General features: G+C 41.5%; 2 protein-coding genes across 4 annotated transcripts in view; one reads left to right on the top strand and one right to left on the bottom strand.

The window, feature by feature from the left end:
- The window catches only part of Syn1 (synapsin I), a 40,810-nt gene that overhangs the window by 9,573 nt on the left and 7,252 nt on the right, over window positions 1–23,985 (top strand). For both annotated transcript variants that reach the window (XM_057760194.1, XM_057760195.1), the window contains exons 2-5: window positions 2,438–2,495; window positions 2,609–2,700; window positions 3,607–3,763; window positions 4,644–4,733. In XM_057760194.1, coding sequence (XP_057616177.1) covers window positions 2,438–2,495; window positions 2,609–2,700; window positions 3,607–3,763; window positions 4,644–4,733 — 397 coding nt within the window. The remainder of the gene's footprint in view (window positions 1–2,437; window positions 2,496–2,608; window positions 2,701–3,606; window positions 3,764–4,643; window positions 4,734–23,985) is intronic.
- Window positions 16,573–21,283, bottom strand: Timp1 (TIMP metallopeptidase inhibitor 1). Of its 2 annotated transcripts, none has more exons than XM_057760211.1 (6): window positions 21,198–21,283; window positions 20,180–20,308; window positions 18,241–18,320; window positions 17,924–18,050; window positions 17,546–17,670; window positions 16,573–16,838 (listed from the first exon to the last, which is right to left on the bottom strand). In XM_057760211.1, the coding sequence occupies exons 2-6, from the start codon at window positions 20,298–20,300 to the stop codon at window positions 16,677–16,679; spliced, it is 615 nt and encodes a 204-aa protein (XP_057616194.1). In that variant the 5' UTR covers window positions 20,301–20,308; window positions 21,198–21,283; the 3' UTR covers window positions 16,573–16,676. The 2 variants fall into 2 exon arrangements, with proteins under 2 accessions (XP_057616194.1, XP_057616195.1); XM_057760212.1 differs by having other exon boundaries at window positions 20,180–20,311; window positions 21,198–21,281.

Raw genomic sequence — 23,985 nt, 5'->3', positions numbered from 1 at the left:
CAATACCAGTTCAACCTTCTCTGCCTTCTTGTCTGTGATGTATCTGCTACAGTAAACCTCAAACTTCACATTCTCCTCCTCCTTCTTGTTTGTTTGTTTGGTTGGTTTTTGAGACAGGGTATCTCTGTGTAATAGCCCTGGCTGTCCTGGAACTCACTTTGTAGACCATGCTGGCCTCAAACTCACAGAGATCCACCTGCCTCTGCCTCCCGAGTGCTGGGATTAAAGACATGTGCCACCACTACCAGGCCTCCTTGTTCTTCTTGATATTGATGATTTTTTTCATCCTTTTTCTGGGATGCGAGCAGAAAGTTCTTGAATTCCTCAATTTTCCGAGGCATGGGAACAGGCTCTCAGCACTGTTGACCATGCTCAAAATAAAAAAAAAAAGTGGCAGAACCAGAGTACACAAAAACTAGCCTGCTTTCTTAGAGAACCCAGGACCACTAGCCCAGTGGTAGCACTCTCAACAGTGGACTGGGCCATCCTACACCAATCACTAATTTAAAAAATGCCCTACAAGTTTACTTTCAGCCCAGTCTTATGAAGACATTTTCTCAATTGAAGCTCCCTCCTCTATGATGACTTTAGTTTGTGTCAAGTTGACATAAAACTAGCCAGCACACCTTCATACCCGCTTTGAGACCAGAAATAGGCCAGGTTAAGCTCAAGAAATTCAGTGCTGCTGGGCATAATGACTCATACCTTTAATCCAAGCACTTGGGAGACAGGCAAGGAGGGAGGGAGGAAGGGAAGGAGAGAGGAAGGAAGGAAGGAAGGAAGGAAGGAAGGAAGGAAGGAAGGAAGGAAGGAAGGAAGGAAGGAAATTGTGTGTTATCTTGGCCAAGGCAGTTGCCTTCAACAAAAGACAATTTTCAGTGGAGACAAAGCCATGTGCTGTTAAAAGAACCAAGACTTGTTGGCTCCAAAGAGGAGGCTGATCAAATCACTACAGTAACCCCTATGCTTATTGTCAAAAAAAAAAAAAAAGAAATACCCTGATACCGACACAGAAAGAGACAGAGAGAGACAGAGACACAGATGGAGGGGGACAGAGAGATCAAAAGAGAGAGATAATACAGAGAAAAAGGAAAAGGAAACAACTGTTATTGAGTCCTTCACACCAATGGTGCCAAAAGGACCCATTTGTGCAGTGTATAGGTGTCAGAGTTGTTGACTGTGTACATGCTAGTGACCAGTGTCCCTAGGAATGGCTCTTCCTTTCATCAGCCTTCCATGAAAATCCTGACCTATCTGGGTCAGGCAGTGGTGGTGCACGCCTTTAATCCCAGCAGAGGTCAGCGGATCTCTATGAGTGTGAGGCCAGCCAGGTCTACAGAGTGAGTTCCTGAACAGCCAGGGCTACACAGAGAAACCCTGTCTCAAAAAAGAAGAGGAGGAGGAGGAGGAGGAGGAGGGGGAGGGGAGGGGGAGGGGGAGGGGGAGAGGGAGAGGGAGAGGGAGAGGGAGAAGGAGAAGAAGAAGAAGAAGAAGAAGAAGAAGAAGAAGAAGAAGAAGAAGAAGAAGAAGAAGAAGAAGAAGAAGAAGAAGAAGAAGAAGAAGAAGAAGAAGAAGAAGAAGAAGAAGAAGAAGAAGAAGAAGAAGAAGGAAGGAAGAAGAAACCAGAAGCCTGCCTGAGAGAAGAGAGAAGAGTCTGCTAGAAGTTGAGCTTATCTGGGTGGGGCTAGAGACAATGACAAAGCAATTTGTGATGTGCCTGCTGCTGCTGCTCTTACTCATCCACAGTCACATTCCTCCCTTCCCCATCATTGCTGGCTACAGCTTCTTTACAACCAGCTGCAGCCTGCACCTCTCGATTGGCTGCTCCTGTTCAGATGCAACTGTTCACCCATAGCTGTTGGGTCCCCCACAGTAGATGACATTCATGATCAAGGTGCTGTTTCATAGTAAAGGAGAGAACAGAGAGACACTTTGGGCCCCTGAAGACACAAGCACCAAAACACACACAGGAAATGAAACATAACACACCACAGGCAAATATCATGTATTTATGCTCTCTGAGGTTTTTGGTCATTTAAAGACACCCCCCCCCCATGCAGTTCAAAGTCTATTACAAATGACACAACACCGTTCATTTTCCAAAGCTTTTACTGGAACATTTACAACAGTAATGTCATGAGACATTATAATCATATTTTGGGACATGCCTGCTTTCTATAGTTTAAGAACACAGCTCCCCCCCCACAAAAAAGAACACAGTTCCCAACATCTTTTACATACTTTCAAAGAGATTACAATAGACTTCATTGTTCACAAAGTATTGTCAGTTTATTTTTGGAAACTATTACAATTTTAAAGTATTATGTGTTTTCTGTACCATCACTGAAAGGAAAAGGGTTCAAGGGACCAGCCTAGATATGGTCTTCATGTCTGAGTTCCAAACTTGATAGATGTACCCTTCTGTATTTCTCTCCAGGGCAAAATACTTCAAAGGGAAGAAGATCCATGGAGAAATTGACATTAAAGTAGAGCAAGTAAGTTGAGCAGATGGGCTTGGAACTCCACTGTCTGTGCCTCACTTACATGATGAGGGCGATTCACTGATTTTGTGTGTGTGTGTGTGTGTGTGTGTGTGTGTCTTTTCCAGGCTGAATTCTCTGATCTCAATCTTGTGGCTCATGCCAATGGTGGATTCTCTGTGGACATGGAAGTTCTTCGAAATGGGGTCAAAGTTGTGAGGTGAGTATGAAAAAGACACACTGGTGTTATTGTAAAAGGTATAAAGGACTCTCCTGTGGGAGAGTCACTAACTCCTTATGCATCTTCAGTGAACAAAATTTTGGGTGTAGCATGTGGTGGTAGGGTCTAAATAGCCAAGGAAATAGCAGACCACAAGGAAACTTTTCAATTATTCATTCAACAAACGTTTATTAGCATCTACTTCATGCTAGGTACTGTCCTCAGCACTTGACACTCAACTGATATTTATTTAGCACCTACTGTATGCCAAGAGCTCTTCTACATGCCGAGTGACCTAGTGGTGAACAAAACAAAACACCCCACAAAAATATAAAACCCTTCTGCCCTTAACTTGTTCTATAAACAGATAATAAGAAAATGTAAAATCACAAAGCAAAGCCAAGAACAGTAAAGCAGATGTAAGGCTTTTCGGAAATAATGGGATTTGAATTTTGGATAGGGTGGCCAGGTAACATAAGAAACAGTTGAGAACTTCAAGAAGAAGGTGAAGGGAAGATCCCTGTAGGCATACTGGGAAAAATATTGCAGACAAAGGAAAGAGTTCACATATCCCCTGAGGCTACAATCTATTCTGAGCAGCATACTTGGAAGACAACTGGGAATCTGAGAGACTGTGACCAGGGAGATGCCAGAGCTTAGTGGGTAGAGTTGCAAGCTGACCTTCAGCAAATAGAAAAGTTTGAAAAGAAATCAATCACCAGATGGGGAAAGGGTGGAAACAATGCTCTAGACAGAAGGATCAGCTTGTGCTAATGGGCAGAGGAAAGAAAACACTTTGAAATGTCCAGAAGCTATGGATACTTAGTATTTAGAAGAGTAGGGGAGTCCTGGCTTGTAGGGGAGTCCCTACCCACTCAACATTTCCTATCCCTGTCCCTAACCCAGGTCTCTGAAGCCAGATTTTGTGCTGATCCGCCAGCATGCCTTCAGCATGGCACGCAATGGAGACTACCGCAGTTTGGTCATTGGGCTGCAGTATGCTGGAATCCCCAGTGTTAACTCTTTGCATTCTATCTACAACTTCTGTGACAAACCCTGGGTGGTAAGTTACAAGAAAAGTGCTACTGGAGATGGAATTGCTTGTATGTACATGTGGGAATCTGGAGCCACTCTCTTTTGAAATGTGAACATATTTAAAAGCTTAATATGTGAGTTAGCTTTACATCACTGTAACAAATACCTGAGATAATCAACTTGCAAAAAATATGGTTTATTTTAGCTCAGTTTTCTTCTTGGAAGGCAGAGGCAGGTGGATCTCTGTGAGTTCGAGACAAGCCTGGTCTACAAGAGCTAGTTCCAGGACAGGCTCCAAAACCACGGAGAAACCCTGTCTCGAAAAACAAAACAAAACAAAACAAAACAAAACAAAAAAAAAAAAAAAAAAAGAATGATTGATTATGTATACAGTGTTCTACCTGCCCACCAGAAGAGGGCACCAGATCTCATTATAGATGGCTATGAGCCATCATGTGATTGCTGGGAATTGAACTCAGGACCTCTGGAAGAGCAGACAATGCTCTTACCCTCTGAGCCATCTCTCCAGTCCCTTTAGCTCAGGTTTCAGGGTTATAATCCATGATATATTAGCCCTGTTGCTTTGGGCAAGTCAGAGCATCATGGCAGAAGTGCACAGTGGAACAAACCTACCTTTCTTGTGGCCTAGAAGTAAAAAACAAGAGAGAGAAAGAGGAAGAAACCATGGAGTTATAATCCCCCTTGAAAGTACCCCCAACAATAACCTAAAACATCTTAGGTCACACCTATTATAGTTTCCAGCCCCCACAACAGTATCACTCTGGGCAATAAAGTTTTAACACATGAACCTTGAGGATATTCCAGATCCAAACTAGCACTTTGGGTCCCCATTTAGAGACTCCCCTGATGTAAGAAACTCACTGATCTATGTCTCCTGGTTTTCATAGTTTGCCCAGATGGTTCGACTACACAAGAAGCTTGGAACAGAGGAATTCCCTCTGATTGATCAGACTTTCTACCCCAATCACAAAGAGATGGTAAGCCTGGGAGAATAGAGTGGGAAAGAGTCAGAATTACTGCAATATTTCCAATGGATGTATTGGTAATATGATATCTCAGTGTTATAGGTAGAAACTGTAGAGCACTGGGTCTCAACCTGTAGGTCGTGACCCCTTTGGAAGTCACATATCAGATATCCTGCATATCGGATGTTTACATTACAACTCATAGCAGTAGCAAAGTTACAGTTATGAAGTAGCAATGAAATAATTTTATGGTTATGGGTCACCACAACATGAGGAACTGGATTAAAGGGTTGCAGATTAGGAAGGTTGAAAACCTCTAGTGTAGAAGAATGAAGTTGCTTTGTGATTAAGTCTGTTATACAGGTTGAGCAGCCTTTATCCATAATTCTTGGAAATCATAAATGTTTCAGATTTCAAAGTTTGGTGGGATTTTGAAATATTTGTGTCTGTATAAGGTATTTTGAATATGGGACTCAAGTCTCAAAAATTTATTTATTTTTATTTTATGTACATGTGTGATTTGCCTGTATGTGTGTCTGTGCACCACATTCATGTAGTGCCCACAGAGACCAGAGAAGGGTGTCAACTGTCCTGAAATTGGAGTTACAAACAGTTATGAGCTGCCATGTGGGTGCTAGAAACTGAACCTCAGTCCTCTCTAATCTTTGAGCCATCTCTCCAGCCTAGGACCTGTTAATTCTGGAATTCACAAGAGAAAAACCAGTTCTACTATTTTGAGCCAAATTTGAAGCAACATTTAACTAAATACAGCCAATGATGAACTTTGGTCAGGACCACCCTTTGGAATTCCCAGCTGAGTGGCCATGAGACACAGGTTGTAGGGGCTTTAAGGACAAACCTATACGGCCACCGTATTTTCCCATGTGGCTTGACTATTATTTTCCAAGAACTACAACTCCCAGCATCCCAGGAAGTCATCTGGTCCTTGAGCAGGTGGGGCTTACAGGTTAACTTTAACTTTGGGTTTTAGGGACCCAAGTCTAAACATGAAATTAGTGTTTCACATATACCTTATTCACATAACTCAAAGTCACTCTTATATAATATTTTAGTAAGCTTAGTTTTAGTTTTTATTTTTTATTTTTGACTGCTACTTGTCACATGAGGTCACATGTAGAGCTTGATACTTATGAAGCATATGGTGGCACTCAAAAGATTTCAGAATTGAGAATGTTTCAAATTTTAGATTTTTGATGAGGGATGTTCAACAGAAACCACAAATTCCTAAAATTATAAATATTAATTTATTGATTCCAATATTTATTAAATCCTATTTTATATTGTTCACTCTTACCATATTAAATATGTATTTCTACTGTGAGTTAGCAGAATTAACATAATAAATCAGATTACATTCCATGTAGAAATCAAATAATTGTTACTAACAGTGTGAACTAGTCCTCCTGATAGAAATGTTACCCATATTTAAACTAGAATTGACAATAAAAAATTTTCAATAGCAATATTATAAATTACTTACAAATAGAAATTGAATCATTGTTTATTATCATAAAATATAATCATTCTTCATACAAATGATCATGAATAGTACAAATTGCTGTAATTTATATACATTGTGGGTACCAGTATTATAAATTAAATTGAAATTTTTACTAGAAATCAAATAATCAGCCAGATGTGGTGGTATGGGTCTATAATCCCAGCACTTAGGTGGCAGAGGCAGGAGAATTATGAGTTTGAGGCCAGCCTGGCTACATAGAAATCAAATAATCATTGCTAGAATCATCAAAGAGTATATGTTACTGTATCACATACAAATAGGAAGTGTCTGTTTTGAAATAGATTCAAATAGAAACTATCATTACTAATATCTGATATAGCAACTAATATTATAATTTATTGCAATTGTAACAAAATAAGGTTATCAGTATGCATGATTAGTATTTATGTTGGAAATAAATCAAATTGTTAATATTTCAGTGACTATTATAGTTATTGATATTTACCTTATGGTTACTATAAATTGTAAATACTGTGGTTATGAGTCAAATTTTAGTTACAAATAGAAATTGAATTGTTAGCAATCCAATCTAAGTTTAGAACTAATTGCTAATATTTTCCAATGCTACAAATTATATTTACTTACATAAATAAAAATTACCAATTTTATGACTCAAATTATAATTAAATATCAGTGGTAATCTAGCATTATTAATGTATTACTAATATTGCAAGTAGTATGGTTGCTCATAAAAATTAACAGTATATGAATTAGGTTTATTTATAGATCAAACTATTACGTGTTTGTTTTGTTGTTGTTGTTGTTGTTTGGTTTTCAAGACAGGGTTTCTCTGTGTAACAGTCCTGGTTGTCCTGGAACTCTCTCCATAGACCAGATTTGTAACATGGGGACCTGCTTGTTGGGGTTTCTGTCCTGCCCGATTCCCACAGTCGTTAGGTCCCAAAGAATCATACAGAGGTCTGCATAAGTTATAAAACTGATTGGCCCATTAGCTCAGGCTTCTTATTAACTCTTATAACTTATATTAGCCCTTTATTCTTGTCTATGTTAGCCACATGGCTTGGTACCTTTTCTCAGCAGAGCAGGTCACATCTTTCTTCTTCAGTGTCTGGACAGGATTGGGTAGAAAACTTCCTTCTTCCCAGAATACTCATTGCCCTGCCTCTACTTCCTATCTGGTTGTCCCGCCTATACTTCCTGCCTGGCTACTGGCCAATCAGTGTTTATTTAAAACATAATTGACAGAATACAGAATTGTCCCGCACCACAGATTAACGTCAAACTCACAGAGATCTGCCTGCCTCTGCCTCTGCCTCTCAAGTGTTGGGACTAAAGATGCCCTGCCAAAATTTTAGTTTTGTTTTTCTTTTACATGTAAAGGAAAACATTTCATTGGGGTTGGCTTACAGTTTAGAGGTTTAATCCATTATTGCCATGGAAGAAAGCATGGCAGCATGCAAGCAGACATGGTGCTGGAAAAGGATTTGAGAATTCCACATCTGGATCCACAGGCAACAGGAAATGACAGTCCAAACCATTAGTTTTAAGAAAATCTAATTTGTTTATCACCATTATTATTTATTCCACATCCTTTGAAAACCAGTTCAGTAAAATGCCATTATGAGCCTGAACTCCATAGCTGGAATTTCTGTATGGAAATCCTAGCACTACAAAGGATTATCTATTAACACAAGAGATTTTATTTTAAATGTTATGCACCTCAGTTTATTCATCAGTAAAATGCAAATGATATTTCTTGCATTATAGAATTGGTGTGATAGTTAAATTGCCTAATAAATGTAAAATAGTTAAACCTGGTGTATCTTAAGTGCTCATTGTGTTGGTAGAAGTTCTTTTTCTATTCCTAGATTTTTATCATGAAAGGGTGTTGGACTTGTCAAGTGCTTTTGATGTTTTCTTGACATGATCATATAACTTTTGTTCTCTATTCCATGAATATATTATATTACATTAATTGATTTTTCATGTAAGTTGATTGTTTCATAAATGTGTTTATGATGTGTCTGGGTATAAAAAAATTGCATTACTGGGCAAAGCTCACTTGGTAATAGTGTAAATCCATTTGGAATTCAGACAGAATATTGTTAAATATTATGATATCTGCGTTCTTAAGGAGTACTGACCTATTATTTTCTTTTTTAATATAGTTTCGGTATATATTGACAGTATTCTATTCCCTTTTGTTTTGGAGGGAAATGATGTTATTTATTATTTAAATAAATATTTAGTAGAATTCATCAGGAAGACACCTAGTGCAAGGCATTTTTTTCTGTATTTTATTATAATGGGTTATATAAGGCCATTTTCATGCAAGTATATGTTATACTTTGAGCAATCTTATAACTGATTACCCTCCCCTTTACTTTTCTCCCCTTCCGTTAGTTCCCCAGACAATTTTGATTCTACTTTCATGTCATTTACATATATACATATATACATATACATACATGTGTGTGTGTATATATATGCATCTATAAAAAAATCTAGGGCCCACAGAGAAAGCATATGATACTTGTCTTTCTGAAACTGATGTAGTTCCATTAATATGACTGTCTCTAGTTGCATTCATTTTCCTGAAGATGACATAACTTCATTTTCCTTTATGGCTAAAATTTTTTTTATTTCGTGTATAACCACATGTTTATATGCCTCTGTTGAAGGATACCTGTGTTGGTTCCATAATTTAGCTATTGTGAAAAATGCTGTGGTAACTTTTGGATAAATGCCCAGGCATAATGTAGCCAGGTCTGCTTGGAGATAGGTCTATTTTAGTTTTCTAAGATCTTAACATAAGACCCAAAACTCTAAAACTGATAGAAAAGGAAGAAAAAAATATTTTGTTATTGGCATAGACATGCACTTTCTAAATAGGACTCTGGTCACTCAAGAAGTTAATGTCAGCAGTTGACAAATGGAACTTCATGAGGAAACAGTTAATCAAGACAGTCTTCAGAATAGAAGAAAATTCTTACTAGCTGACCAAGAATTGATATACACAATATACAAGGAACTCAGTAATCTAAATATGTCATAAACTCAAATAGCCTGATCAGTAGGTAAATTAATGAAATAAGCAGGCAGTTCTCAAAAGATAAAGTAAAAAACAACAATAAACATGAAAAAATTCAACATTACCAGCCATCAGAAAAATGCAAACCTAAGTTCTCTGCAAGAGCAGCGAGTGCTCTTATCTGCTGAGCCATCTCTCCACCCCCATTCTGCCTTTTAAATACAGTGTTTATTTTCATTTAATGTAATTGCTAATAAGTTAGAATATATGTTTGCATTTTTTCTTTTTCTTTTTTGTTTTTGTTTTTTGAGATAGGGTTTCTCTATGTATCTCTGGCTGTCTTGGAACTCACTCTGTAAATCAGGCTGGCCTCAACTCAGAGATTCTCCTGCTTCTACCTCCCTGAATGCTTGGATTAAAGGTGTGTGCCACCACCACCCAGTTTATTTATTTTTCTTTAAGACAGTATCTCACTTTACACTCCAGTATAGCCTTGACCTCACAATGTAGCTCAGACAGGTCTTAAATATAATCCTTTTGCCTTGGCCTCCTAGGATTAAAGGCATATTTCACCATGCCAAGCCAAATTTGGGTACTTTTGGAGGTACTAGGATTTAAACTCATGGCCTTGTGCATGCTATGTCAATGTTTACCACTGAGATATTCTGTCTCCTTCTTTTATTCTTTTTGTTGTTGTTGTTGTTGTATTCTTGAGACAGGGTTTCTCTGTGTAGCCCTGAGTGTCCTAAAACTAGCTCTGTAAACCAGGCTGGCCTGGAACTCACAGAGATCCGCCTGCCTCTGCCTCCCGAGTGCTGGGATTAAAGGTGTGTGCCACCACACCCACCTCTTCTTTTATTCTTATGTTTTCAATTTTGATTTTTTTCAATATTTTCTTTTTCAAACATGTAGTTATTCATTGATAATTTTATTTTCAATATTTTCTTGAAAAGCACTTTAATTGTCCTGTTTCTTTCCTGATTAATAAAAGTATTGCTTTTATGTATAGCATGAACAAGGCCCTGGGTTCAATTCATAGATAGATAGATAGATAGATAGATAGATAGATAGATAGATAGATAGATAGATAGATAAAATTTTCATGGATTCCCTAAAGATTATAATTGATTTATCTCTAATTGAAATTAATTTCAGTAGCATTTTTTTCCTCTGTACAGTTTCATTGCTTTATTCTCTTGTTCCTTTTGCTCTTATTGGCATACAAATAACATATTTACCAATTGTGTGCAAAAGACTGTAAATGTAATTATATCTTATATAGTTGCCTTTTCAGTCAGGGAAGAAAAAAGTATATCAAGCCAAAGCATTCATACCATTGTTTGTATTTACCTGTAGAGACAGGCCAGGTAGAACATGCCTGAAAATCAAACATTTGGAGGTAGAAGTAGTAGGGTCAGGAGTTCAAGGCCAGCCTCAGCTATGTAGAGTTCAAAGGGCTACAGAATACTATCTCAAAAAATGTTTACATGCATATGTGCATACATAAAACACCTGTGTGGTTACCATTACAGTTGTTCTTTATCTCTTTATGAAGATTCAAGTTGCTAGAGTGTCATTTCATTTGAAGTTTTTTTTTTCTCTATTGGTTTTGCGAGATAGGGTTTCTCTGTGTAGCCCTTGGTGTCCTGGAACTCGCTCTATAGACCAGGCTGGCCTCGAACTCATAGATTCACGTGCCTCTGCCTCCTGAGTGCTGGGGTTAAAGGTGTGTGCCACCATTACCCAGCCAAGAACCTGGTTTTCTTTTTTTAATGGCAAAAATACATACATGTATGTATTTAAAATCATTTCTGTATAGACTTTGACTAGTAAGTCCACTATCTCTGTTTAAGTTAAAATCATGTCCCTGTGGTTATGCCACATTTTCTTGTTTCTTTGCATAACTCATAAATTTTTGTTGAAACTGTCCATCTTAATCATATATTATTAAGAACTCAAGAATCATGTCTTATTTCCCCCACCGTGAGTTTATTTCTGTTGTTTTTAAATGACTTTCATGAACTAATTCTTTTAAAGTTTTATCATGTGCAGCCACAGAAACCTCTACTCCATTAATGATCAGCTCTTTATTGAGCAGATTTTCTTTTCTTTTTCCTTTTGAGACAGAGTGTTTCTGTGTAACCCCAAATTGACCTGGAACTCATACAAATTTCCTGCCTCATTCTCCAAATACTGGGATTACAGGTACATAGCCCCACAGCTGCCTAGATGATGTTTAAACATCAACACCTTGTTGATGAGCTTGGTGTGCATGTTGGGGCATGTCTTTAATGCTCTGGCGGGCTATTTACACCTTCACTTCTGTTTGTGTAGAGCTTCAAGGTCAGCCAATTCTCTTGGAATGGGACTTTGGAGAATTCTAGCCCTGTTCTATCTCATCTAGTGGTTGCTCTAATGTGAAAAGGCAAAATTGCAATAATTTAGTGATTCTTTTTTTATTCTCTAATACTCCTGACTGCAATCTCCCCTTCCTTCACTCCTTTCAGTTCCTCCCCCACCTTCCCTCTCCCCCAGATCCACTCCTCTTCCCTTTCCCTTCAGAAAAAAAGCAGGCCTCTCCAATTTAATGATTCTAATTGGCTTTAAATTCAATTCTAAAGTCAAACAATACCTTATTCCATATAGTATAATAAATATTCTGATGAGCTGAACAAGGGAGATTATTTTTATAGATATTAAAACCAAAGAAATCAGAAACAAAAGGCAAACAGATTAGTCATTTCAAATTTACTCTTTGCAAGCTGGGAATAGGGAGATAGAACCATAGAAAAATAATTGGTTAAGATAAGGTTACTTCATGTAGTCCAATGGTAGATAACTTGCCAAGCATGAACAAGCCCCTCTCTCAGTACCAACTCAGATCAAAAAGTCTCCATTTCAACTCCCATCACCAACATAGGTTACTGTGCTTCTAATTTTAGCTTACAATAGCAAATTCTGTTCCCCAAACCATAGTGACTAGAATTTTGGACTACATCCCTGTTATTTGTTGAGACAGGGTCTCACTAAGTAGCTCAAGCTCACCTGAAACTCCAAATCACTTTAGCCTCTCTTTTAGTTTCTTTTTTTTTTTTTTTTGTTATTTTCAATTATGTGTGTGTGCATGTCTGTGAATGGATACATATACATTGGGGCAGGTGCCTGCAGAGGCCAGAGTAATAAGATCCTCCTGGAACTGGAATTAGAGGTAGTTGTGAGCCACCTAATGTGGGTGCTGGTAATAAAACCCAGGTCCCCTGGAAGAACAGTATATTCCCTTAACCATGGAACCATTTTTCTGACTCCCTTAATCTCTTTCTTTTTTTTTTTTTTTTTTTTTTTTTTTTTTTTTTTTTTTTTTTTTTCGAGACAGGGTTTCTCTGTGGCTTTGGAGCCTGTCCTGGAACTAGCTTTGTAGACCAGGCTGGTCTCGAACTCACAGAGATCCGCCTGCCTCTGCCTCCCGAGTGCTGGGATTAAAGGCGTGCGCCACCATCGCCCGGCTCTCCCTTAATCTCTTAACTGTTAGAATTACAGGTACGGGTCACCTCAACCGACTACAAGTCTTCTTTTCTTAAAAAGCATTTGCTTTTATTTTTATTGCAAGTGTGTATTCATGTGTGTTTGTATATGTGATATATGAACACTTTAGAGGGTGCATATGGAGACCAGAGAAGGGCATTGACTACTGTCCTCTATTATTCTTCACCTTATTTCTGGAAGAAAACTTGGAAATCCTGATTTTCAGCTAGGTTGTCAGTCAGCAAGTCCCAACAATCCTCCTGTCTCTCCTCCACTGGTGCTGGGCTTACAGGTATGTGCATGATTATGCCTGCCTTGTTTAGTGGGTGCTGAGATCTGAACAACAGTCTTCAGGACTGTACAGTAAGTGCTCTTAACTACTGAGCCATCTCCCTAACCCCCCTGAACTCCCAATCTTCTTTGAACAAAACAAAACAAACAAAACAAAACAAAAAAAAAAAAACAGGTATAGTGGTGTGTGTCTTTAATGACAGCACCTGGAAGATGGAGGCAAGAGGATCAGAAGTTCCAGACAAGCCTGGGCTGCATGAGACCCTGTCTCCATAAGACAAAACATAACAAACAACTATCTCAGACTTAAATTGCATGTGATGGTACATACCTATAAGCTGAGCACTCTGGAGACAAAAGGATTAAGAATTGGAGGCCTTGCCCCTTTCAGTGGAGACAGAAGTAGACGGAAAATGGGGTAGATGGGAGGTGGGGGGGGACTGTAGTCAGTATGTAAAATAAATGAAAAATGTTAATTAAATAAAATGAAAAGAAAAAAATAATTGGAGGCCAGTCTTGGCTACATATAGACACTCTTTTCACTCTCCTATCTAGAGAGAGTTGTGCTGTAATCCTTATCTTTTGTGGAGCTTCATTATTATAAAAAGTGGAAAGGCTGTGACTTACATAAATCAACTTCTCTAGGCTTGTGATGTAACTCAGTGTAGAGCACTTGCAAAGCATGTCCCAGGCCCTGGGTTAAATACCCAGTAAATCACACAAACAACACACAAATTGACTTCCTCATCTGCCACTGGGTAATGGGGAAAGCTGGTTCACCATATGGGGTATATGTTGAGAGATATTCTAGTAGGGGTATTTTCCATCTGGACACGCCTAAGATCAGTTGGGGGGAGTCAATAGGAGAAGTATGTATGGATATATGGTTTTTTTATGAATGGAAGGATTTCTATCCAAACTACTTATAAGTATCATTGGTGATATGTGTGAGTGACCAGATTGGAAGCTTATTGAGGGGACAGGGGGAAGATATGAATGGAGATGTTTATCATTCCTAACTGAAATAGGGAGATATGCTAGTAGGTCACAATTGGCGAATGAGAAAATTTGCCAACAAAGATTGTCTGTTAGACAGATAGTCATGAATATTTGTCAACAAGGGAGGTAATTTTAAAGAAAGATATTTGGGGCTGGGGCCTGTCAGCAGGCAATAGATTGCTGCTGGGTAAATAGAGATAGTTGTCCTTTTTTTAACTAATGGGGAGATGTCTAAGAAATAGGAATAAAAGATTATTTCTTAGTGAAGTATTTGTGACAGAGAGGATTGTCTCCATGAGGAGAAGGAACTAATCAAAGGAAGAATTTACAAGGGCTTGGAAATTGTCAGCTCTATCCATGCTGCACTGGCGCTGTTGCAATTGTTACCAGAGCATCATCCAACAAGACCCATGGGTTGGTAAACTGTGCAGAGATAAACCACTCTGGAGACAGTTTCAGGGAACAGCATCTGCTTTATTGTAGGTGAGCAACCACATGTATAGTGGAAACCTATTGGCTATGATTGGTTAGCATATTACCTTGGATTGGATAGTGAGCACTCATAACATCAGGGTTTCTATGCAGAAGAAGCACATAAAAGGAGATATGAAGAGTGCAGACATGTCCGCAGGCCAGCTACTGGCTACTCATGCTACTTCAGAATTCAGTGTTCTGACTTCTGGGAATATTCTGCTCTGGTGTGCTATGTTTCTTACTTAGAAGCACAGTGTGCCAGGTAGGCTGCCTGCATTTTCTCCTACACACTAGATCTGGGAACAGGTCCTACCTGCACGGTGGACAGGTTGGGGAAAGAAAGGCTCTTGAAACTAAGTTTCATCCTTCCCCTGTCACCTTCTACTTCCTTCCAAGAACTGAAATGTTCAGAACTCTAGGGAACAGGTCCTGAAGTCAGGGAGTCACACTGGTGTTCAAGGAACTGGTTCTAGAGTCTGATGACTGAATAAAAGCTCCAAAAATCTTTCCGGCATCTTAAGTAATGTCAACAAATTACCAGGGCCAAAACAGGCCCTCAATGTCTCCCTTGCAGTTATACCCATCATCAGTCTCTATGCAGACATTGTTTGCTACAGCAGACATTCCCTACTCAAGTGAACAAGTTCCATGTGCTCAAAATCTGCCTGTTCTAGGTTGGATATAGTGATACCTGCCTGTATTCCCAGGGTTAAGGGGGCTGAGGTAAGAGGATCATGAGTTCAAAGCCAGCTTAGGCTACATAAAAAGTTCCAGGCTAGTCTGAGCAAAATAGGAGATACTGTCTTTTTAAAAAACTCTGGGGGCTGGAAAGATGGCTCAGCGGTGAAGAGCACTGACTGCTCTTCCAGAGGACCCAGGTTCAGTTCCTAATACCCACATGACAACTAACAACTGTTTGTAACTCCAAGATCTGACACCCTCACATAGATATACATGCAGACAAAACACAAATGCACATAAAAATAATTTTTTTAAATTCTGCCCATCCTGATATATAAAGTATAACTTGGGCATGTCAGAAACTCCCAGCAATGTAAAAACTGCAAGACAGAACCATAGAAGATTTAGGGGGCCACATGCAGTGACTTAGAACATCCTGCAGATGCAAACTTTGATATTTTGTTTTGCAAGTTAGAACAATGAACTGCACCCCAATCCAACAACCCAAGACATGTATTAATTCTTTCTCTCTCTCTCTCTCTCTCTCTCTCTCTCTCTCTCTCTCTCTCTCTCTCTCTGTGTGTGTGTGTGTGTGTGTGTGTGTGTGTGTGTGTGTGTGTGTGAAAGGATCACCTTATGTAGCCCAGGCTGGCTTTAAACTTATGATCTTCCTGACTAAGCCATCCAAGTGCTAGGATTGCAAGCAGGGCACCATGCATAACTGTTCTTGTTTATAGGAGTAGTGGGGTCGTCTGATGGGAGGGGATTTGATGGTCCTTTTGTTCACCAAAGACGCATTGGAATTGTTTGTATTTTTTGTTTGTTTGTATAAGCAAATTCATGTCAACACAGTATTTCAATGTTCTCTTGAGTGTCTCAATCTGAAATTCTGATTCCAGAGTCAGAATCTTTGTACTACGGGTCAGGACCCTGGGGCTGGAAGAGATTAGACAAACCAAGGCCTATCTGTGGGAACTGGAAGTCCTAGAGAGAGGTTTGTTGTGTTTCCCATTCAAATTTTACAGAGAAAGATGACCAAGAAATTCAAGAGTCAGTCCAGACTCTTGAATTTTTTTGTTGTTGTTGTTTTTGGAGACAGAGTTTCTCTGTGTAGTTTTGACTATCTTGGAACTGTCTCTGTAGACCAGGATGGCCTTTATTCCTTTTTTTTCTTTTTTGCTAGAGATTGAACCTGGGGTTTTGTACATGCTAAGCAGCTGCTCTACCAAGCTACATTTCTAACCTCCAAACTCGAATTTCAAATCTTTTCCTTTTTATTGGTCCATGGATGCTCCCACCAAGTTATCAGTGTCTTGAGTTTGTTCCCAGACACTAGACAGAAATAGTGCTGCTGTGTGGTAGTTCTTTATTCACCATCTAAGAGCAGGAAAGATGGAGGGAAGGTGAACAGTGTACTGGCTTCAGCTTCCACTGTGGGTAGACTTCGGGTCATCTAGGCCCCCAGGAATTGCCAGGTACACAACCCTGGATTCCGTGGCAGGCAGGCAAAGTTACGGCTCTGGGAGCCCTTCTCAGAGCCCATGAGAATCTGATCTGTCCACAAGCAATGAGTGTCACTCTCCAGTTTGCAAGGAATGGTCGAACAGGGAAACACCTGGAAGAGGGGAGAAAGGTCCATCTCTGAGGGCTTGTCCTTCCCCTGCTCCCTCTCTATGTAGAGCGTTCTACTCTCCCTCCAGCAACACAGAACTTCTAGGAAGGTTTGACATTGCCCCGCCTGTGTTTAGACCCAAGAACAGCTTCTCCCATTTGGAGAACAGAAAGCCAGTGTTCTGGAATGGTGGGTAGGGAACTATTACTTGAAGCCACGCAGGCAGGTCTCCTGAGGAAATGTCCCACAGGGCAAAGATAGTGGTCGGGAACAGTTGGCATGCAGGGAGATTAAGCATAAGAGTAGGAAGCAGGGCTCTTAGGTTGTGATGGGGGTCAGAGGATATTTGGTGCCATCAGGGAACAGTTTTGAAATAGCCAGGTTGACATGTCCCTGTGGATATGGAAAACAGCACTTTGAATTCTTGCAGAACATGCCTGGGAAGACAAACCCAATCCTGGGAGGTCAGAAACAGACGGCGATATTCCAGAATAGTCACAAACGAAAAGTTATTGAGATAGAGAAGGTTCGGGGAACATGCAGTCCCAAGATAACAGAACAACTAGAATTTCCAAAAGAGCAGTTCCAGGTTTGGGACAATGGCAAGAGAAACCAAAGATAGTGCTTGGGTTTGAGAGAACAGTAAGAAGAAGGAAATGGAAACAATCCAAGAATTATCTCCAGGAGGAGAGCTGGATTCAGGAACTTACTGTGCACACCCCACAGCCAGCACTATAGGTCTTTGAGAAGGCCTTTTGCTGAGCAGCGTTCAGGCTATTCCAGGGAACCAAGAAGCTGCAGGCACTGATGTGCAAATTCCCGTTCCTTAAGCGTCCTGTCAGGGAAAGGAGAAACCAATAGGTTTTTGATTGGTTGGGTGGTGACGGGAGGGATCACTTGATTAGCATTAGGTTACAAACCTTCCCGCCCCCTCCGTCCTCCCACCATCCGACACCCGCTCCCCCCCCAACCCCCACCCCCCGCCATTTCAACTAGGCTCGTTCCCTTTAGAGCCTTGCTCCTCCCAGTTGCCAGGAAGCGTCTGAGGATGAAGGGGTGTGGACCAAGGCGAAGGGGCGGGGCCTCACCCGCGATGAGAAACTCCTCGCTGCGGTTCTGGGACTTGTGGACATATCCACAGAGGCTCTCCAGGGCCGGGGTGTAGGCGAACCGGAAATCTGCAGCATTCCCCACAGCCTCGAATCCTTTGAGCATCTGCCCATGAGTGGAAAAAAGTGTATCTTTTATTGATATAATCCTCCCACTCCACTCTCTCTTAACCTGATGTCATATATCTAAATCACAAGATTACGGGAAACGTCCACACCAACCAAAGGCTAGATGGTTGTATTTTGAGGGGGAGGAAGAGGTTAGGTAAGGCTAGGGAGGGAGGAAAGGGAAATACCTTAGTCATCTTAATCTCATAACGCTGGAATAAAGTGGTCGTGTTGATTTCTGGGGATCTCATGAATTTAGCCCTTATGACTAGAGGAAAAGAAGGGGAAAATAAGGAGTCAAGTGGGCAGCATAAACCCATAACAACAATGCATATGTACAGCATAATTCTAATAGAGACAGCACACTTACTGGCTTCCACATCTGTTGATTCATCTATTCTTTGTCTACTCTTACAGGCGCTGTTTTAACCCCTATTCATATATCCATCTGTTGGCTTACTTAACAAATATTTTTGGAGTGCCTGATTTATGCCAGCCACCATCCACGGTGTTAGGGACACAACAGTGACCCAAACACAGAAATCCATTTCCTTCTGGTGCTCACATTAAAGCCAGGAGGAGATAACTAAGATTAAGTAGCTAGGCATGGTGGCACAGACCTGTAACCCCAGTTTTGTCAGGCTGATGAAGGAGGATGGATCATTACAGCGTTAGTTCAAGACCAGTCTAGACAATTTATTGAGACCCTGTTTTAAAAGGATTGGGTTTGAACCTCACTTATATGCCTAGCATATGAGAGGTCCCCTGGTATGGAGGGAAAGGTACATGGATTGCTAGAGGCTAATAAGTATGATGGAGAATTAGGGTAGTGAGGAGGCTGACAAATATTCTTTGCTTGACCATAATTTCCTCAGGCTCATTAACCTACTTCCAAGCTTATAGCAGTTTCCTCTTAAAAATCCAGTTGTAGGCCGAGCGACAGTGGCACACGCCTTTAATCCCAGCACTCGGGAGGCAGAGGCAGGCGGATCTCTGTGAGTTAGAGACCAGCCTGGTCTACAGAGTGAGTTCCGAGACAGCCAGGGCTACACAAAGAAACCCTGTCTCAAAAAAGAAAAAGGAAGGAAGGGAGGGAGGGAGGGAGGGAGGGAGGGAGGGAGGGAGGGAGGGAGGGAGGGGGAAAGGGAAAGGGAGGAAGAAAGAAAAGAAAGGAAAAGAAAAATACGGCTGTAGGAAAGTCTACTAAATTAGTTTATAGTGAAAACAGCCATCGTCATCTGATTCTCCTCAATGTATGATGGGGCTCCTCATCTTCCACTGGCCTCCAGGTGATTACACTGGCCAGTTTCTAGCATGAGTTCTGAACTGGATGTGGTGGCACAGGCCTGTAATCTCAGCACTTGCAAGGCTGAGTGACGAGGATAAAGGGTTCAAGGTCAGACTGGGTTATGTAGTGAGACCAGGTCTCAAAAAAGTGAGCTTATGGGCTGGAGAGATGTCTTAGTGGTTAAGAGCACTTGCTGCTCTTCTAGAGGACCCAAGTTTGATTCCCAGCTCACAACCACATGTAACTCCAGCTCCAGGGGATCTTCTGCCTTCTGAACTCCACAGGTACTCACACCACACACACACATATACATGTATGTGTATATATATATTTTTTTCATATATACACACATACACATAAATATATTTTTTAAATGGGCTTAGCCTGAATCCTCTTACTCCTTGCCTATATTTCTCAGTGATTTACCACTCACCAACCCTTAAACTGTTCCTCAGTCATAGAGTTCCATTTGTCCATGATATGTTGAGAGTTAAGCCAATCTCTCTCCTTGACTGCAAAATCTGATTGCCATGGTCCTGAATAAAATCTGCCTTTCTGTGCCCTAAGAAGTATTATTTAACAGGGGATCAGAAAGAGTACGTGGCAGTGATTAAAATTTAAATGAAGTAGACAAGCACCTCAATAAAATGACTTCTGAGGTAGCCACCTATGTGGATAACTGCACCTGGGAGGGAGCAGCCAACACAAAGGTTGGCTTAGGCCTAAGGATGTTAATATGGCCAAAGCAGACCTATGCAAGGATAAGTATAACTGTTCTGAGAGAACTGCCATCCTGATCCCTACTGGACTAAGACAGACAGAAAGGGGGCCAGACTCACCAAGGTCCGAGTTGCAGAAGGCTGTCTGTGGGTGGGGTGGGGCACAGCTACAGGCCTTACTGGAGGCTATCAGTGATAGCAACAAGAGGACGCCAGAGGCCAGAGATGCAAAGGGAGCCATAGTGGTATCTGCTGGGAGAGACAAGGTGTTAGCTGATCCCCAGTCCAACTGTTCTGTTTACCCATTGATCCTAGGGAGATTAGGGGCTCTTCAGGATAGAGAAGCCTGGGAAGCTTAAGTGGGTTGAGAAACCTGGAGTTTAGGGGCTTAAAATAGTTGGGAAAGTTTCAAGTTTTATTGAGTTCCAGTGATTTAGAAGACAGTGAGTTGGAAGATAATGAGTTGTGGCAGTTGATGAATCAGAGAGCTGAGAAGTTTGAGAACTGAATGGAGTTGAAGAAGTCTGGAGACTGTCATTTGTGGAGTGAAGAATTTGGAGTTTAGGAAACTGGAAAAGAAAGAGGGAGGTTGGGAGTTGAGAGCTATTAAGATATAATGGGCAGGGGCATTTGGAGATATTGAGGGTTTTAGAGGAGGTTTGAGATTTTAGGAAGCTGGGGGAAATTTGGGGGGGGTTAGGAGTCTGGGGGAATTTGGAAGCTTAAAATAACGGGACTGCTGAGGAATTTGAAGGAAGAAGAATTTTTGAAGTTCCGGAAGCTAAGCATAGCAGAGTTTGAGGGCAAGAGGAGTTAAGGGAGCTGTAGGGGTTTGGGGAGACAATGAACAAATTCAGGGGAGTAGGCAAGTTGGGAGGTCTGTAAGGTATTAGAGTCTTGGGGGTTCGGAGCACTTGGGGATGAATGCCAGGGGCATGACGGAGTCTGAAGAGTCCGGCTTGGGACCCTCATTCCAGACATCCTTCCCTTATATTCTCCCGTGGCCAAATAGGGATCCTGATACCTGCCAGCCAGGTTCAGTGGCTAGTCTGGCAGGGAATTGGATGGGCCTGGTGGCCGCACCAACACAAGCTCCAGGCAAGCCCCAGTCCTGCCAGGATACCCGATTCCCTCTTACCTCTGGTGTCTCTCTAGAAGCCGGATCTGCGGCGATGGCGGCAGGGACTGAGCGGTGAAGAATAAATGTCCATGTGAGGGGCGGAGTTGGCGCGGAAATCACAGCCTCCAGGCTTCCTGGACACATTACTCATCCACCCACCGCAGGAATGGAAGCCTAGGGGCGGGCTGTAGGACCGGCCTAAAGATACTCCCTGCACTGCCAGCCAGCCCACTACACCCCTTCCCCCAGCACCACGTCACTCGCATTCCTCCCTGGCGGCCTTGAAGGGCAGAGAGGAAGGGCAGTTCAAGCCCCTAGAGCCCTGTGCCTCTCCAGTTTCCCACATCCCCTAAACTTCCTATGGCTGAAGCCAATGACTTCATTCTCACACCTTACTATACACCTATTATATAACAAGAAGGGCTTTCCTAGTGGACCTGGCGTTCTGGTGAGGGGGTATCGGGGGAGACAAACTAGAAAAGCAGTTGAGGGATGAAATGGGAGAAGAGGCACAAATACATAGTGGGGAAATTGATACACTGAGAATGTCTGTGACTTATTCAAGACGGCAGTTAAGTGTTTCAGAACTGGGAGAGGAACTGAGGTGGCGTGCAGACATAGCTTAGGTGGTAACCTTTCCCAAAAAGCTTGTGGTTGCACACACCAGTGAGAGCAGAGACCCTGTCTTAAACAGAAACAAAATCAAACAGGCAAATAGCTGAAGTGAAGAGCTTTGCCAGGCTCACAGGACAAAACTGGAATTTAAATCTGGACTTCTTGACCCTGGGCTTCTTGACCCTTAACTCAGGCAGAGCACAATTTTGGCAAGAAGGGAGTGGTGTGGTGAGCATGGGGGGGGGGGGGGTAAGGGTGTGGATGATGGTGAAAGAAGCCAGTGAGTCAGTAGAAAACCTATCCTCACCCCATCCTGCCCGGCTCCTTCCCCACCAACCAGCCCACATCCCTGGTGGGAGTGGGATGAGGCAACTGCTTCCCATCAGCTTTCTGATGATGCAGGAATATTCCCTGGGGTTTTGTGGAAGGGTTCTGTGGGATGATTAACACCCTCAATTAATACAGGGAGGATAGACCAATAATAATGACAATGGCTTTAATCACAACAGGCAAGCGGATCCTGAGAGTTTGAGGGCAGCCTGGTCTACACAGTGAGTTCCAGGACAGCCTGGAACATACATAGTGAGACCCTGTCACACACAAAAAACGATGACGATAGTGATGATAGCAGCTACTTTTTGAGCATTTACTGTATACTAGTACTAAAACCTTTGTGTAAATTTACTTTAGCTAATTACATTTTGGAGGGGGTGTGTTTCCAAGACAGGGCTTCTCTGTAGCTCTGGAGCCTGTCCTGGAACTAGTTCTTGTTGACCAGGCTAGCCTTGAATGCTAATTAAATTTCATTTACTTAGATTAGCTCAAAAACCACAGCATACAAAAACCTACCACCAGCACTTAACAGAGTATTTACTCACTGTATACAAAACACTGTTTTAAAAGGTTTTTTTTACATTTATTTAGTGTGTGTGCGTGTGTGTGTGTGTGCGCGCGCGTGTGCACGCACATACACACACATGTAGCTGTACTCATACCATGGCATGGTTGTATTGTTCAGAGGACAACTTGCAGGAGCCAGTCCTCTCTTTCCCTGTGGGTTCTGGGACTCAAACTCAGGTTGTCAAGGAGGCAGCAAGCACCTTTATCTGCTGGACCATATTGCCAGCCCAGGATTTTTGTTTCTTCATTTGCTATTGTCCTCCTTGTTCTTTAATGTTAATTAATGAAGAGGTGTTAAATCAATAACAACAATAATAGTAACCAGCACTTTAAAGATTCAGGTTTACTGTATGTGTGTACTAAGATTTTTTCCTCTGAGATGATTGACTTGTTCCTTCCCAACATGTTTGTGAGTTATGATTCATATTTTCACTATTTAATGAGAAAATAGAGATAGGAAGGGGCCAAATGGCCTGTCCAGGAATGATAGTGAAGAAATTACTGTGGTGGGGAAGTAGGGATACAAAGAAAGGAAGAAAGGGAAGGAAACCAAAATTTTCAACCTTCTGATTGTGAAAGTGAGGAGTGAAAGTAGATGAGACAGGACACTGAGTAACTAGGTGGCGGGACTGAGGAGAAGTAAAGACAGGGAAAGTCCGGTCTCTCCTCCTCTATGACCCTGCTTCTGACGCCAGCTCCTTAACTAGGAAACCTGAGTCAGCACAGTTTTGCTAGCTGTTTACATGTGAGGATTCAGTTTGATGTGCAGGCTTGAAATGGAGTTGGGTGGACATCACAGAGGGGTGTTTGGCCTGTAACTATCTGTGGAACTGGATGGGTGTGAGGTTCCCATAGGGATCTACTGGCGTGTGCAAATACCTGATGATCCCTAGAAAGTATGAAGTGCTTGGTCTTGATTATACCCTTTGTACAGATCAGGAAACCAAGGCCCAGAAAGACAATATCTACCTGGGATCTCACATAGCCTTAGGAAGAAGATCAATATAGCAGGCTACAGCTCTCCAGGAAATCCCAAACCCCCTATATACACATATGACAGATACACACATACACACACAGCACTGTGTTCAAGCTCAGGAACAGAAGAAGCAAAGCTGCTTTTTAAAAGGATCTGGAAAGTTCAGCAGATAGAAGTAGGTATGCTTGTGTGTGCACAGCTTTCTGGTGTGTCTGTGCCTCTGTGAGTGGCATGTGTCCTTTAATGTATTCCATGTCCCTTCCTGAGAGTCAAGCATATATTCGAGTGTATTGCTTCTGAGAGTTGAAGGTT

Source organism: Chionomys nivalis, chromosome X, assembly GCF_950005125.1.
Source record: "Chionomys nivalis chromosome X, mChiNiv1.1, whole genome shotgun sequence".
In the NCBI taxonomy this organism is placed as follows: Eukaryota; Metazoa; Chordata; class Mammalia; order Rodentia; family Cricetidae; genus Chionomys; species Chionomys nivalis.
Note: the sequence above shows the minus strand (reverse complement) of the source record. Positions and strands in the feature narration are given on the sequence as shown.